General features: G+C 32.3%; 1 protein-coding gene across 1 annotated transcript in view; it reads right to left on the bottom strand.

Moving 5' to 3' along the window:
- Positions 1–17,889, bottom strand: part of LOC145252796 (26S proteasome non-ATPase regulatory subunit 2-like) — a 74,697-nt gene that overhangs the window by 23,907 nt on the left and 32,901 nt on the right. Inside the window, exons 4-7 of the mRNA XM_080112743.1 lie at positions 16,913–17,034; positions 11,655–11,879; positions 10,817–10,975; positions 1,768–1,912 (exon numbers count right to left, since the gene is read on the bottom strand). Of these exons, the coding sequence (XP_079968869.1) occupies positions 1,768–1,912; positions 10,817–10,975; positions 11,655–11,879; positions 16,913–17,034 (651 nt within the window). The remainder of the gene's footprint in view (positions 1–1,767; positions 1,913–10,816; positions 10,976–11,654; positions 11,880–16,912; positions 17,035–17,889) is intronic.

The raw sequence follows: 17,889 nt of genomic DNA on the forward strand, positions 1-17,889 counted from the left end.
GGGGGGGGGGGTGTGCTAGAGATTGGAGCTCAAACGAGCACTTGCCATGGAAATAACGATAAAACAAAGACAGGCTTGCAACGTCTCTTCTGTGGGACAGAGGGTTCAGAGAAGAGAAAATTTTTGTTTGGTGGTACATTGACCCTTTTATGGTTATTTAATGATGAATCCAATAATTTTGGAAAAGGTCTTCAAGCTGTTTATATCTTCAAATATTTATCCATGGTATTTGGTTAGATTGTTTTGTAGAAAAAATTGTTTTCGTTTTAGATTTTGCAGAACAAGATTAAGCTTTGCAAAAGGGAAATAGAATAAAAAAAAAAACAAAAAAAAACAATAACATGAATGTTTGGTTCATTTCTATTCATGAGGCTAATATTTTCAGACAGCCTGATCTGTTAGCAACGGATGCCTTAACAAGTATTATCACTCCAGGTCAAAGTGAACCTGGGAGTAATGATAATGAAGGGGCAACTCTACATTCCTCGCAGACCCTTAAATGGGACTTCATCAATGAATGTCTTTTATGGTCATACCCATTGCTTGGTATGGAAAAAACTTGCTTGGAAATTCTTTAATAACATTTGTAATCCAAGAGGGATCGCTTAAAAAACAATTAAGTCACAAAAAGTTTATTTTATGAATCTCTACATATAGAAAAGTTAAGTATGCCTAAATGATTTAGACTTTTGTGAAGGAAAATTCTGAAACTAATTAACTAATAACAGCTGCTAGATGCCAACGTGATTAATGTGGGCAATATTTACTTTAATCTAGTTTTATACAAAAGGGGAGGAAGAAGGGTCTGGCAACCTTTTAATTTTGAGATATCTCTGATTTTGTATTATTAGACATCAATTCATAAATATTCCTCAAATTTTAGCTTCTTTTGAATATTACAGTTCTGAACTCCAAGAATACATAACCATCTATGGAGCCAGTAAATTTTTTTTTCCTTTCTTTTCCAGGATAAAAACCAACATGCCTGACGATGGTCGAAAACTACGCCGACCGAAATGTTGCACAATTAACACTCAAGACGAGTCCGATCCAAACAATATTCTTTTGAATAATTTAAAGAGTTGTTAGGATATAATATTAGCACAAGTTTCCATCAAAAAAATTATTTAAAATTTTTATCAAATTAGATTTATAGTTATTAGACACCAATTAAGTAATATTCCCTGAATTTAAATTTCCTTTTAAGACCCCTTAAGCCCAAGTCCGAAAATTTAGAAGTCATTTAATGAATTTTAATCAAAATTGAAATAAGGTTTAATAGTATATCTGTATTTTAATCTTTGCACATGAACACAAAAGTGGTAGAAAATGGTTCATCAGAAAATATAGCAACAAAAAGTTATAAAATGCTAATATTACGTTACAAGAAAACAATATTCCAAAGATCAACAATGAAATGGTCAAAAATTGTTTTTCTCGAATATGTTGTTATAAATAAATCCAAAGTTATTTTTTTTTTTACTTAAACTTTTCTCATTATGAAATTAAACTGTAAAGTAAATTTACAAATTGAAAATGAAAATAAAATGTTATGAGTAGTTATGGTGAGAATTATCTCCCTTACTTTCGATAGGTCCTAGTGTCCACTAGTCTCATTTTAATTCACGATAAATAATTCTAAGGGTATACCGATTTATGAGTTTCAGATCAATATTGGATGAGGCAAACTGAAAAATGGATAGATAATTTTTACGTTCTATACATATAAAAATATTCTGATAAAGGATTGGTTTTAATTTTACTTACTTCTCTGCCAAGCACTAAGAAGTTTGTATTAAGATGTGTATTGGACATGATATCCTTGAGTTCATCTAATTCTGGTGTATTTTCATCAAGTTCCATATAGGTTTGCTGACGACCCAACATATAAGCCAACTGCTTTTGCATTAACCTGGAAGAAAATTAAGAGCTTTATGCACATGTAAGTTGGAAATTCAGAGAGGAGGGGAACAAAACATTAATAATATGATGAAATATTAAAGAAAATCCTGGAATGCACAAAACCAACCCACATAGCCATCTAAAACTGGCCAATCAAAGGTAAGTTTGTGCAATATGATTGGATCGAAAAATGGGTTGATATGAAATTTTGGTTTTCTGGAGAAAAAAAAAAGGTAGCCTACAATTTAATTAATGAAACGCAAAATCAAGAGAAGTGAAAAAGAATTTTTTATCATATGCTGCCTTTATGATTGACGCAGGTTACTTGGGATGAGTAGACACTGATGATTGATATTTTTCCGAGAATTTAGAAAAAAACAAATTCCATTTCAGTGAGAGAAAGACACAGATGATGTAACTGGTACAGCGTGAGGGAAGACCTCCCCCCCTCCCTTAACCATAAGATGGCAATGAGAGAGGAAAGCCCTTCTATTATAGCAAAATTTTTACTTTTCCGATTCCTGATTAATCATCTCAACACTAGTTCATACCATCCTAGGCAGTTACAATGCAAAGCTGACTCCAGTCTGGAAACTTTCAACCTTAATAGCAAGAACTTAGAACCGTCATCAAGATGCACACTTTCAAGTCCACTGAATCATGGCTCCATCATTTCCATGCATTCTCAATCTGACAAATTAATTGATACATAAAGTGAATCTACCTCACTCAAACTTCATCCAATCTAATAACTTTATTAGACAATTACTTTGAGAACATTTATATAATAAACAAGTCTGGTGTTTATAAAAATCGTGGTTCCAAATACATTAATAGAAAAACTCTTTGATATAATTACGTATACAGCAAAAATAGGTATCTCTGCTAAAATTTCAGGTTCAATTCCAGTTATCAGATATACATTTTTTTTTCTCGATTTTTAAACATTTAATATTGAAACGAGGTTATTTATACCATATTTTTTTTTGCTTTTTGACGTTTTTTTGTTGTTTTTTTCCTTTTTTTTGGGTTTTTGATTATCCGATTGTTTTAAAGAGGTTTTACATCCGTTCGCTGTTTTATTTGCTTTTTCTGATTTTTTAAAAAAGTTTAAACAGGGTTCTTAATTTGCTTATTCTTTGCCCCCCTCCCCTACATACACACCTCCAAACACCCGGGCAACACCATCCTTTTTGGGGGGGGAGGGGGTTTGTTTTTCCGATTTAAAAAAAGTTTTACATTCGTTGACTGTTTTTTTGTTTGTGTTTTTCCGAGTTTTTAAGAAGTTCTTTAACTCCCCCCCTACACACACACATTTCCAAACACCCGGGCAACGCCGAGTACCCCCAAACAGGGTTATTAATTCGCTTATTCTTTACCCACCCCCTACATAAACACCTCCAAACACCCGGGCAACGCCGTCCTTTTTTTTTGGGGGGGGGGGAAGGGGTTTGTTCTTCCGATTTTTTTAAAAGAAGTTTTACGTTCGTTGGCTGTTTTTTTGTTTGGGTTTTTCCGAGTTTTTAAGATCCCCCCCCCCCTACACACTCGGGCAACGCTGGGTACCCCCCGCTAGTCTAATATATAAAAGCGAAAATGTGTGTATGTGAGTATGTTCGCTAAAAACTTTCGACAGACACAAAAAAAAAAAAAAAAAAAAAAAAAAAATCACAAATTTGGTATCAAATTATACACCATTTTTCTGAAGGGGAGAGGGCCCAAAAAAGTGACATTTTAACGTGAAACATTACGTAATTCTTATACTTTTAAATCGATTCTATTGTTGAAAAAATGCTGAGTCATGTCACGTAATCTTGACGTCAGCACGCTTTAATGGCGCCGTTTAAATGGTTTAAATAAGAGACTCTTTATAGTTAGTATCCTACAAATTAAAAGATTTACTGTCAGTATTGTACAAATGAAAATATTAAATTACACGTTTTGAAGACGTTACCAAAGTTATTAGCGGGTTAAAAATAGTAAAATCCGACACTTAAACGAAAAATAACAAGCAAAAATGTCAATTATAAAAAAAAAAAAAATTAACGCTTAAAAATATTGAGTGATTCGCTGTGTTTACAAAAACAAAGCCAAACGCCATTTTCTTTTTAGTATTAGAACACTATTTCTCTTTAGAGGTAGGAAGGCGAAGATGGAACCGCTGGAATTCTAAGAACAGATACTACACTTTGATCTTAGCCAAAAGACCAAGTAAAAAAAAAAAAAAAAATGCGTATTATATATTTTTCTTATATTAAATTAAGACGCGATGTCATATTCCAAACATCACAAATCGCTAAACTACCAATTCCAAATTCTGAAATAAAAACATTCAGAAAGCCATTCTTAGTATTGGGAGGTTATGTTTTTTTTTTAATATAATCTTCAGTTAAGGAGGAAGGGTTTTAAGGAATTCATATAAAAGTATTATGTACTAGCAGATTACCCGACGTAATGGAAATACATTGAATGTTTCCTAACAGAATACCCAGCGTTGCCTGGGATCGGATAAGATTGGTTGATATATGTACTAGCCTAATATCCGGCATATGTACTAGCAGAATACCCGGCGTAGCCCGGGGGTGGATAAAATTGGTGTATATGTACTAGCAAAATACCCAGCGTTGCTCGGGATTGTATGATATAGCACTAGCATGACATATATACTAGCTGATTACCCGGCATGGCCTGGGATTGGATAAAATTCATGGACTTTTTCCTAGCAGAACACTTGGCGTCGCCTGGGATTGGAAAAAATTGGTTGATATATGTACTAGCCAAATGCCCAGCGTCACCTGGGATGGATTAGATAGGTGGATATCTTTACTAGCAAAATACCCGGCATAGATGATTGGATGAAGTAGGTGTATATGCACTAGCAGAACAGCTGGCGTCGCCCAGGATTGTATGACATAGATGGATGTGTACTAGCAGAATACCATGCATCGCCCAGGAATTGTATGACATAGGTGAAGTATAGGTCCGATTCAACAATTTTGAAGGTGCTTGTGCAGCATAGGTCCGATTCGACAATTTTGAAAGTGCCTGTGCAGTATAGGTCAGATTTGACAATTGTGTAGGTTTGTGCAGTATGGGTCTGACTTGAGAATTTTGAAGGTACTTCTGAACTACAGGTCCAATTTGACAATTTTGAAGATTTTTTTTTTTTTTTTTTTTTTTTTACACAGTGATCACCACTTATCAAGGCCCGGAAGCCACTCAGGGATAAGGGTTATTGCAAGTACATTACGTTAGTGTGGAGATTTGATGAAGTGTTTACTTAAGGGGGCGGTTCATTAGGAATTTGTTAACATTGGACTTGAAGACATCCAAGTTGTAGTCAGGTGGGAAGTAGGCAGACGGAACAGAGTTCCACAGGCGTGCAGTTCTATGAAAGAAGCTTTGTTCATGGAATCCACGTTTTGATTTAGATGGGTTACTATTTGGGAATACCAAATGCTTCATGTAGATCACCAAAGTTAAGCAACATTGTCTTGGTTATTATCAGATGGGTAACTACTTGGGAATACAAAATGCTTTGTATAGATCACCAAAGTTAAGCAACATTGTCTTGGTCATTATCAGATGGGTAACTACTTGGGAATACAAAATGCTTTCTGTAGATCACCAAAGTTAAGCAACATTGTCTTGGTTATTATCAGATGGGTAACTACTTGGGAATGCAAAATGCTTCATGTAGATCACCAAAGTTAAGCAACATTGTCTTGGTTATTATCAGATGGGTAACTACTTGGGAATACAAAATGCTTTGTATAGATCACCAAAGTTAAGCAACATTGTCTTGGTCATTATCAGATGGGTAACTACTTGGGAATGCAAAATGCTTTATGTAGATCACCAAAGTTAAGCAACATTGTCTTGGTTATTATCAGATGGGTAACTACTTGGGAATACAAAATGCTTTGTATAGATCACCAAAGTTAAGCAACATTGTCTTGGTCATTATCAGATGGGTAACTACTTGGGAATGCAAAATGCTTTATGTAGATCACCAAAGTTAAGCAACATTGTCTTGGTCATTATCAGATGGGTAACTACTTGGGAATGCAAAATGCTTCATGTAGATCACCAAAGTTAAGCAACATTGTCTTGGTTATTATCAGATGGGTAACTACTTGGGAATACAAAATGCTTCATGTAGATCACCAAAGTTAAGCAACATTGTCTTGGTTATTATCAGATGGGTAACTACTTGGGAATACAAAATGCTTTGTATAGATCACCAAAGTTAAGCAACATTGTCTTGGTCATTATCAGATGGGTAACTACTTGGGAATGCAAAATGCTTTATGTAGATCACCAAAGTTAAGCAACATTGTCTTGGTTATTATCAGATGGGTAACTACTTGGGAATACAAAATGCTTTGTATAGATCACCAAAGTTAAGCAACATTGTCTTGGTTATTATCAGATGGGTAACTACTTGGGAATGCAAAATGCTTTATGTAGATCACCAAAGTTAAGCAACATTGTCTTGGTCATTATTAGATGGGTGACTACTTGGGAATGCAAAATGCTTTGTATATATGACCAAAGTTAAGCAACATTGTCTTGGTTATTATCAGATGGGTAACTACTTGGGAATGCAAAATGCTTTATGTAGATCACCAAAGTTAAGCAACATTGTCTTGGTCATTATTAGATGGGTGACTACTTGGGAATGCAAAATGCTTTGTATAGATCACCAAAGTTAAGCAACATTGTCTTGGTTATTATCAGATGGGTAACTACTTGGGAATGCAAAATGCTTCATTTAGATCACCAAAGTTAAGCAACTTGTCTTGGTTATTATCAGATGGGTAACTACTTGGGAATACAAAATGCTTTGTATAGATCACCAAAGTTAAGCAACATTGTCTTGGTCATTATCAGATGGGTAACTACTTGGGAATGCAAAATGCTTTATGTAGATCACCAAAGTTAAGCAACATTGTCTTGGTTATTATCAGATGGGTAACTACTTGGGAATACAAAATGCTTTGTATAGATCACCAAAGTTAAGCAACATTGTCTTGGTTATTATCAGATGGGTAATTACTTGGGAATGCAAAATGCTTTATGTAGATCACCAAAGTTAAGCAACATTGTCTTGGTCATTATTAGATGGGTGACTACTTGGGAATGCAAAATGCTTTGTATAGATCACCAAAGTTAAGCAACATTGTCTTGGTCATTATCAGATGGGTAACTACTTGGGAATGCAAAATGCTTTATGTAGATCACCAAAGTTAAGCAACATTGTCTTGGTCATTATTAGATGGGTGACTACTTGGGAATGCAAAATGCTTTGTATAGATCACCAAAGTTAAGCAACATTGTCTTGGTTATTATCAGATGGGTAACTACTTGGGAATGCAAAATGCTTTATGTAGATCACCAAAGTTAAGCAACATTGTCTTGGTCATTATTAGATGGGTGACTACTTGGGAATACAAAATGCTTTGTATAGATCACCAAAGTTAAGCAACATTGTCTTGGTCATTATCAGATGGGTAACTACTTGGGAATGCAAAATGCTTTATGTAGATCACCAAAGTTAAGCAACATTGTCTTGGTTATTATCAGATGGGTAACTACTTGGGAATACAAAATGCTTTGTATAGATCAACAAAGTTAAGCAACATTGTCTTGGTTATTATCAGATGGGTAATTACTTGGGAATGCAAAATGCTTTATGTAGATCACCAAAGTTAAGCAACATTGTCTTGGTTATTATCAAATGAGTGACTACTTGGAAATACAAAATGCTTTGTATAGATCACCAAAGTTAAGCAACATTGTCTTGGTTATTATCAGATGGGTAACTACTTGGGAATGCAAAATGCTTTATGTAGATCACCAAAGTTAAGAAACATTGTCTTGGTCATTATCAGATGGGTAACTACTTGGGAATGCAAAATGCTTCATGTAGATCACCCAAGTTAAGCAACATTGTCTTGGTTATTATCAGATGGGTAACTACTTGGGAATACAAAATGCTTTGTATACATCACCAAAGTTAAGCAACATTGTCTTGGTCATTATCAGATGGGTAACTACTTGGGAATACAAAATGCTTTGTATAGATCACCAAAGTTAAGCAACATTGTCTTGGTTATTATCAGATGGGTAACTACTTGGGAATACAAAATGCTTTGTATAGATCACCAAAGTTAAGCAACATTGTCTTGGTTATTATCAGATGGGTAACTACTTGGGAATGCAAAATGCTTTGTATAGATCACCAAAGTTAAGCAACATTGTCTTGGTTATTATCAGATGGGTAACTACTTGGGAATACAAAATGCTTTGTATAGATCACCAAAGTTAAGCAACATTGTCTTGGTTATTATCAGATGGGTAACTACTTGGGAATGCAAAATGCTTTATGTAGATCACCAAAGTTAAGCAACATTGTCTTGATCATATATATACTAGTAGATTACGCAGCGTCGCTTGGATTAAATGAGAGTGGTAGAATGTAAATTTTTTCCTGAATATGGCTGAAACAGTTTCCAATCTCAAAATTAGATTAATTCATATATATTGTTGGTTTTCTATGAACGAATACTAGGCCAATTTCTGTAGGGGGTGATTTATATTTTTTTTAACTTTTAATGTTATCATCCGGGAATGATGTGATGGTTGTAGTGGTGGGTAGAAAGAAGCATGATTATTTTAATTTTAAACTAGCTTTTGAGTTCTCTTTTGGGGTTGTGTTGGAGAGAGTAATGTCCGTTTTGGAGTTACAAAGCAATGTCCCACAATGTCATATTCCAAAAATATAGAATATCTGTGGAATCATATTCTGAAAAAGACATAATTTCTCTTACTATTATGTTGTTATGTGGGAGGGAATAACTACATTAATATTGAAATTCTTGGTAAAGTAAAAGTTGCCTAATCACAATCCGTGTTAATGCATTTCTATATACTTACTTGGAAAACCTGCTCAGTTATGTTCCAGAAATGATATCATTTCACTTAAAAATATGACATTGGTAGTCGGGAGGAATAGAACACAGTAATGTGGAATTTTGTAGTGAAGCAAGGATTGCCTATCACTAAACTTAACACATTTGTTATTTGTTTGTAAAACCTACTGAGTAATCTTCAGAAAATGGAGTATTTTTCCAAAAAAATTTGGTGTCGGTAGTGGGAAATTAAAGTGAAACACAGCAATATGGAATTTGATAATGAAACAAGGGTTGTCTAATCACTGCGTCAGTGTATTTATGCATTAATTTGAAAATCCTGAGACATTGTTAAAAAATGTCATAATTTTTCTTACAATTTTAGTTCCAATAGTAACGAAGAAAAAAACCCAATTATATTGAAGCAATTCTTAACCAAGATGATGTATTTATGTACTAATTTGGAAAGTCTAATGATCTACTTTCTAAAAATTGTTTCAATTTTCTTTAAATTATGGTAGCCTTGGTGGTAAGAGAAATTATTATTATTATACAATACTTGTCGATGGCATGTGAAATTGTTTTATGTATGTATTTTAATTACCCGTCCGATGGTAGATAAAATTATTTTAAATATGTGTTGTATATTACCCATCCTCGCAAAGGAAACATTATTTCATATATATGGTATCAATTACTTATCCTAGAGAAAGTACAATTATTTGATACGTGTAATACCCGTCCTAGGGTAGGTTCTTTTGCTCGAAAAAGCTAATGATACATAGACATTAAAAATTCCTCTCTCCGAAGAATAACAAATATGTTCAAAATCAGCTTCAATTTTCTCATTCTTTATACGGTCCCGAGCAACACCGGGTAGTTCCGCTAGTTAAAAATAAAACCCAGTTTTATGATATTTTGCGATATGCCATTGACTAATCTTTTAAAGCAGAGGGGAGATAAGTCAGTCTGTCATAAATAATGAATGCCGGATCAGCAAAATATGATTTTTATATTTAATTAAGATTCTATTCGATAATTTTTCCGAATTTTTGGTGAAGATATTTATTTTTACATAATATGCATGTATATCAAAGAGTTTTTACTTGGAATGTGATTTTCAACTGTGCCCTATACTGTATATAAGCACCAAATTTTGTCATGAAAAAAAAAAACCAAAAAAAAAACCAACTTTTTTCAAAGGTTTTAAATGTTCTATTTAGTTAGACCTACAACATCAGTAGCAACACAAAAAAAGTAACGGAAGAGCTACAAGATCATTAATAACAATGGTCAACTCAGAAAACAAACTAAAATACCTATTTTCATTCTTGATTTTTGTTAAGTCTGAAAAAACTTTATTTTCTTTTACAGCATATCAACCCCTTACGAGTCATTTAATGCTTTCAGAGGAACCTTTTGACTATTTTGTTATATAGCTTTATTGTTCTTAGAAATCTAAAAAGAATTTATTTGGGTTAATCTTGTTGAAAATCTCCTTTAGGTTATTTTTTTGGTTGTGTGTCTCAATCGAATATGTTCAATGTCTATACAGCTCGTCAGTATATGATATAATGTGTACGGTTTTTCTTGACATGTTACACAGATTGGTACTTTTTCACTTTGCAGCAAGTATGAGTAGGTGGCATACATGTGTCCTATTCGAAGCATAGTAATAACTTTTTTTTTTTTTTTTTTTAATATTGTGGAATCAACATTCATATCAGAGGTACATAAAAAGGAAAAATTATTTTAAGACACAATTGGAGGATACGGTATTTTAAAGTGGTAACAGGACAGGTAAAGAGAGTGATAACAAATGTTTATTGTAAAAAAAATTAAAAAAAAGCACATATACACACAAAAACTTTTTTTACCCAGCATACTGACAGTGCCAGGTTGTTGTTATTAAGAACCACAAATAGTCATATTGTCAGTTAGGAAGCGAAAAAAAGGAAACGATAAAAAAAAAAAAAAAAAAAAAAAAAGAGGTCACTTACAAATCTTCACATTCATAGAAGATTTCCTTCATCAATTCAATATCATTGATTTGCATAGCAAAACGCAGGGCATGTGGATGCTGCTTAAATTTGCGATACAGATGCACAGCTTTGCGCACAAGTGTAGTATTCTCAGGGTCAGGCACATACGGAACACAACTGAAAGAAAGAAAACATTAAATTAAAATGAATTGCTACTTGTCAATTACAAACTTAAAGGAATAAGAAATTTAAAGTTTATGTTAAACAAAAACCTAATTACATTCAACAAAATTTGGGTGAGTCGGTATTCTTACTTACAGACTTATTTACCTCATCATGATTGTTGTTATACTTTGTACTCCGTTTGCAATCAGTTCAACCAAGACAAAATTAAGAGAAAGTCATTCTTTGAAACAAGTCATCTACCTCTCTTTACCGTTCCATGAATTATTTGAATTACGAAGAAAAATTAATATTTTCAGCTTTCAGAGAGAACTTATTAGAAGAAAACAAGAGACAAGATGGATGAGGCAAAGAGGAGGAGAGAGAAAACAGTAAATGAGAAAGAAAGCTAAAGTGAGAGCGAGGAAGAAAGAGAAATTAAATTCATCAATAATGCTGCAGTGATTAAGCTTTTTCTTCTTAAAAATAAAAAAAAAAAAAAAAAAAATTAAGCAGATTTTGACCAAAAGATCAAACTTTCATTTAGCAATAAAAATTAATTTTTTACAATTTAAAAGAAAAAAAAATAAGCAAAATAGAAGATCTTTGCTCTAACAATAAAAATGTGTGACAAATTTGTTTGGAAGATTGGAAGATAAAAGCCATACTCATTAAAAGTGAAACGTTGGTTTACCTGATGAGATAAAGACAAACTCGTTGGTAGACAATTTCATCGACGTGTTGTTCAAGAAGATCAAGTTGTTCTATTTCCATGAGAAGATCACACGCTTCTGCCTCAGCATTGTGTTCCATGTGATAGGGTACAATCTCTTTGGCCAAACCAATCAAACTGTCTCTCATGTCAGCATCTTTGTCCGAGGTCTCGTGCCATTCCTGAATCACTTCTCCAGCAAGATGCCTAAAAGAAAAGAAAATAAAAGTGCTTGAATTGCACACATTCCACAGATTCAGAATCTGGATTGGTTGGTTGGTTGGTTGTTTTTGTTTTATGGCATATCAACCTTTTTCAGGTTATTTAATGCCGAAGCTAGTTATTTTGAGGAACGATTTTTAATGGAGTATATATATTTTTATTCTATTTTTTTTTTTTTTCAAGTCAGATTCTATTTAACCCATAGTTGGAACCCTAACAGGTACTACCACTCCGGGTAAGAGTGGACCTGGGAGCAATGGCAATTAAAGGGTGGCTCCACACTCCCCAAGGCCCGCAAGGTGGGACTTCACCATCGGATATAGTTTTAGGTCATATCCAGGACCTCAGAATCTGGAAATCTAATATATAAAAGGCTATATGTCTGTCCGTCCATCTGTCCATCTCCATATTTTCAAACTATCTCTTCCGAAACTAAAAGTTACAGAGCAGCGCTACAGGCCTTGGATGTTTTTATGAACCATTCTTTTATGAGTCTTTAGCCCGTTAAAATAGTTTTTAAGAGATCAGAAAGGAGTCAAAATTGAAAAAAAATCATTATACATTTTGTATATTCATCTTAGTTTATTTTTTTTTTTTTTAAATCAGTTCATATGCGTGTCATGCTTGTACAGAGGTAACATCACCAGCTTTAAATGCTACAATTTTGCTTTCAGTTTCAATTCAAATACTGTTTTCTTTTTATTTTTGAAATCACGACTAAGCATATTTTACAATCAAGCATGCCCATCCCTCCACTAGTTCAAAATAAAATTTGATTCCAAAAGCAATGATTAATTAATTAATTTATATATATATATATATATATATATATATATATATATATATATATATATATATATATATATAAACTAGATATATTTATATTCTGGTGTTTATTTGCTTGTTTTCTTGGAAGGATATAAAAAATTGTTGATATAAAATTTTTCCAATCTCTCCTTATAACAGAAATTCCTCACAGCCACAATAAGCCTTGTGAATTCTCTGCCCATTCTTAATTCTGAATAATATCCATATTTTTTTTTAACACAGTATTCATTAAATTTGATAGAGGTTCATGATAGACACTAAGGTAAACTAAATAGCTTTTAATGGTTCAAGGGGAGTAACTTTATATTTTAAAATGTGGAATTACGTCCCTTAACTATTTAGCTAAGAAAATAGTTATCCTAAATTTGATTCTTTACAGGGTTTGTATAGATTTTTAATAGGACTTCTCTAATCTTTTGAAAGTTTTTCAAGATCTTTTCCAGATAAAATTCAAGTTTTTTGAAAACAAAATTTGGGGTTTGTTTTACAATCCAGTGATTCGAAAACATGGTTTCAAAAAATGTAACAAATAAATGCCCCTATTTACTTGCCTCCCCACAAGAGCAAAGTTAGACACAAAGTCGGTTTTTAATGTAGGTAAAATCCAGTTTCCCCAAAAAAGGGCACCCTGGATAGGAACAAAGGTAAAAATTGTCTCAGTCTAGAAGGATTTCTCCACTGATCAAGAACAGATACTACACTTTGTTACCATAGCAAATAAAAGTTACTTTGCAACCTAGCGGCATCATTTTTAGATGTATTTAAGTAGTTTTAATTGGGACAGCCGGCCTCGTTTTCGATTATCACAATTTTTTTTTTGGTGGGGGGAGCATTTGAGAGTCCTGTCCAGATAAGGAAAAGAATTAGGGGGTTAGGGTTTCATTTTTATTTATAGCAGCTGCTACTAAATTATAAATGAGCAAAAAAAAAAAGATTTGAATCCCCAGTGCTAAGTGTATAACTTGTAAGGGGTGTGAGTCTGCGTCGACCAATTCATTATCAGAATCTATCAATTTTTAAGACTGGGCTGCAGTCGAAAGTAGTAGAGTATCTACAGAACCATTTAAGATAAATTTAAAAAGATCATCAATTAACAGAAGAGTGTCCTCAAATCACATCCTCACATACATAAAATAAAAATATAGAAATAACCCCAGAAAATAACGACACCTGACAAAGAACTCAAAATCACTTTATTAATATGAAATAATATTTATTTACATATTAGAAAAATTAGCTCAAAGCCTTCCAGCATAAGTGTTTTCTTGTAATGAATGTTCATTTAATTAAGTGAGGATATTGTGAGAACAGAAATTACTGATTTTTTATGAACAGTGTCACACGTTGCTTGTTTTACGCCTGAATAGACAGAGTCCGGCACATGTGCTGAGCACGGGCAGCAGTGATATTTACTTGTAAAACTGCAGCCTAAATTGTATTTTGGCAGTTAAATCCTTATATAGAGATTTTCTCAAACATTCCAGCCTGTTAACGCATGGAACATAACCTAGTTCCTTTATTAATGTGCAGATGATCAAATCGCAACATTGTGTGCTTACACGTTCTGATATACGTGGGCGTTGATACAGTGATTGTTACGAAAATGTCTCTGCTGAAGATTTGTTCCAGCCGTATGTAGTGGTCGCTACACCCACTCCAAAAAACAAGAAAAGAAATAAAAATGAATTCCCCCACTCTAAAAAAAATTTAATACTTGAGAAATAATTTAGAATTTATTTTGATTTTGTTTTTAATATTTCAGCACAAATTTTTACATAAATTTTATATATATATATATATATATATATGTATATGTTTTTATTTATTTTTGTTAGCGATACTTTCTTCAATGAATTCAAGTATTTATACGAAAGTGCATTTTTACCTAAATGCTTGTTGGGAATAATTTTCCCATTGACCAATTTGGTACACCCTTAATGGGGAGTGGCATATATATTATTTTTAAGATATAATTTTTAAAATATAATTAAAGGATGATTTTCAAAGGCTTTTCAAAACATTTTCCATATTTTCAAGAATTTTTCAAGGTGATAATAGAAATAGGACCTGTTCAAGGAAAAAGTCAAAATTCAATGTCTTTTCAAGTCTGTATGAACCCTGCTTTAGGTTTCAAAAAACAATGTTTGTTGGGTGATTTTGCAAGATGTTTATAGTGAAGAGTTATGCAATAACCCACCTTCACTTCTCTTGAATAGGCATTACTTGTGACAAGTTCAGAACAACTGAGAACAATGTCAGGATAGAAAAACTGACTTTATTTTGGATTTTTCCTTCTCCCAGACTAGTTGCACAATTAAAGCTTGTGAGTTCAATCTACTTTACTGAATAGTCATGGTGAGGAATATATGGATTCATACTGTTCTCAAGTGTATGAATAAAAGTGATGCAATAATCCAGAAAAACCCAACACACTGAACAGTCAACATTTGTAACCATTATGCTCACACCACTTCTATGACCATAATTACAAGGTAATGCAAATATGTTTATAAATAATTTTGTTGAATGGAGTTCATGAATAAAATATATATACTTAAAACAGTAAACACACCGGAACAAACAAAACCAAAAAAAAAAACAAAGGTAACTGATTGAGATCAATAAAAAAAATATTTAATCAATTTAAGCATTAAATTTTAAAATGTACAAAAATAACAAAATATTTTTCTTTTGAACCAGACAAAACCGATTTTTTGTACAGCATCTTTCGACAGTTTCCATAGACAGCCAGAAAATGTTGAAATATTTAGTTAATCAGAACAGCTGAGAAGCAGATAACAAATTTACCTGTAAATTGAATAACTATTTAACATTACAGAGGAAGAAATTTTCTAAATGAACTGGACAAAAAGCGAACTGTTTTTTTTAATGCTTTAACCATAAATAACCATTAACCTACCCAGTTTCTGTTTGTTTCAAACGTTATACTAGTATAAATAAAAATCTGTAAAAATAATTGTTGCATTATGTAAAAGTTAACTTTCCCATAAATTATTACAAAAAAAAACAAAAAAAAAAAAAAAACTGAGTTTTTCTTTCATGTTGAAAAGCAACCTATTTTTGATTCCGCTATTGGTCAATTTTGATTCTGTGATTTCGATGTTGGCAAAAATTGGTTTTGTCGGATTCAAAAGCTGTAGTTATAAGCAGTACATTATTTTTAGCTATACAAGAACTTAACAGATATAACAGTGAATTTTCAAATTGAATCAAAGTAGAGCAGATAGTTGTAGAGGCTATCACTTAACAGTTCACAGATACATCTGACCTTTGAGGAGCTTCAGAATTTCCATTCTCCATTTGGATGTGAAGGAGATAAAAAACCCAACAAAATTTTTTAATATTGTACTCATTCTTCCAAGCTCATAAACACCAGATGTAGGTTGATATGATCAATCTAAACATTATCACATCCCTTCATAGTGGATAGGTGGAGTCCTTATCTCATATCTTGCTGAGACAATACATACATCAATACATTTTAAAAACTTTTCTACTTCCTCATCATAAAGGACTTTACGTTGTGAGTGAAACAGTCGCATTTGCATGTGATTTTTCCAAGTAGCAACTAGAAATAATAAAACGATTATCTTTTAGTGATGGTGTTTTTTTTTCACTGACAATCTCCCAAAGTTCATTACGGAGTGAAAAATGTCTTTTCAACCTTTATTTGCTTTTAAATAAAACAAGCAAAGTCAAATTATTTAAACAATAAAAGTTTAATAGAACATACTTTTTTTTTTTTAATGTCGTCTATTTAGAAAACATCTGAAGAAATCCAAACGTTTATACCTCCAAATTTTAACATAAAATTTTATGCATATATAGAATTAAAAAGAAAAATACGGAAAAAGTTTTTATGATGTATGTACTTGTCATGAAACAAAGAGTCATATTCCAAAAATTATATGGGTTTGGCAAGTAACTTTTCTATTTGGTTAGTAAATGGAAATATTTAGTTCTCAAATGTCAACTAAAAATAAATTTGCCTGTCATAGTTACATGCATTCTTATTAAAGTTATGAGGCCTTTGAATCTACCTGTTTAAAACGTAACATATTCACCATTTCAGTTGTGATTAACAGAGCAATTGCAACACTAGTCTCAAATGTCGATAAGATTTCTGAACGTGATGAGAATGCAATTCATGTTTTATTAGAATCACTCACCTCACATATTCATGTCCCCAGGAACCAATTTCTTCATTAGAACCAAGCATTCGGAATTTCAAGCTGTCCCTGTCATCACTCATTGTCATTCCCAAAACGGAGATGATATCTGCACATGAGCGCTATAATAATTTATAAAAAAAAAAAAAATATTACAAGAAATATTTAAATTTACCATTATTCTTTTTCACATTAGAATAAAATATTAGGTTGGTGAAAAAAATAATGTTTTTATATATATATATATATATATATATATATATATATATATATATATATATATATATAGTTGAACATCAAAAAACAGCATCACTTTTGCACTAACCTACAGCAATATTTTGATACATATATATAAATGGACTTAACTCTAACAGATTGAATCCCCTGACCTGCCCCACTGGAGATACCAAGTCTTGTATTGGCATTTCCCTCAGAAACAGCAGCTAGCAAAAATAAAATGTCTTCCAAAAAGAAATTCCATAAATTTTTAAGTAAAAAAAACAAAAAAAAAAAAAAAACATAAAAATAGCTGAAGAGAGCTAAACAAAGCTTGAAATGCATTATAAAAATATTAAAAAATGATAAAATTCTAAAAAACTTACGATTGTTGATGGCTACACTCTTAAATATATACATTTTCTCTCGTTGGAACCACACAATCATACAGAATTGAGTTTGTAATAATAAATACAAAATCTGCATGAAATATATTTAAGCATATTTTTACAACCAGCAGGGCCTGTACAAGTAGGACCAAATAAATTGATTCGTGAAATGGAATGAAGAAATAAAAAGATATTTGGTACAAGTTCAAGAGCCAACCTCATCAAAAAGCAAAAACACAAAAATCTTCATGAAGTACATACTCGTCATGGAACGAAAATGTCATATTCCAAAAATTACGTAAATTGATCAAGTAGGTTTTTTTAATGAAAATTTTTTAAATTTCATGAAGTGAATATAGTGTGCCATGATCT

Source organism: Euprymna scolopes, chromosome 29 (assembly GCF_053919585.1).
Source record: "Euprymna scolopes isolate OS-2025 chromosome 29, ASM5391958v1, whole genome shotgun sequence".
In the NCBI taxonomy this organism is placed as follows: Eukaryota; Metazoa; Mollusca; class Cephalopoda; order Sepiida; family Sepiolidae; genus Euprymna; species Euprymna scolopes.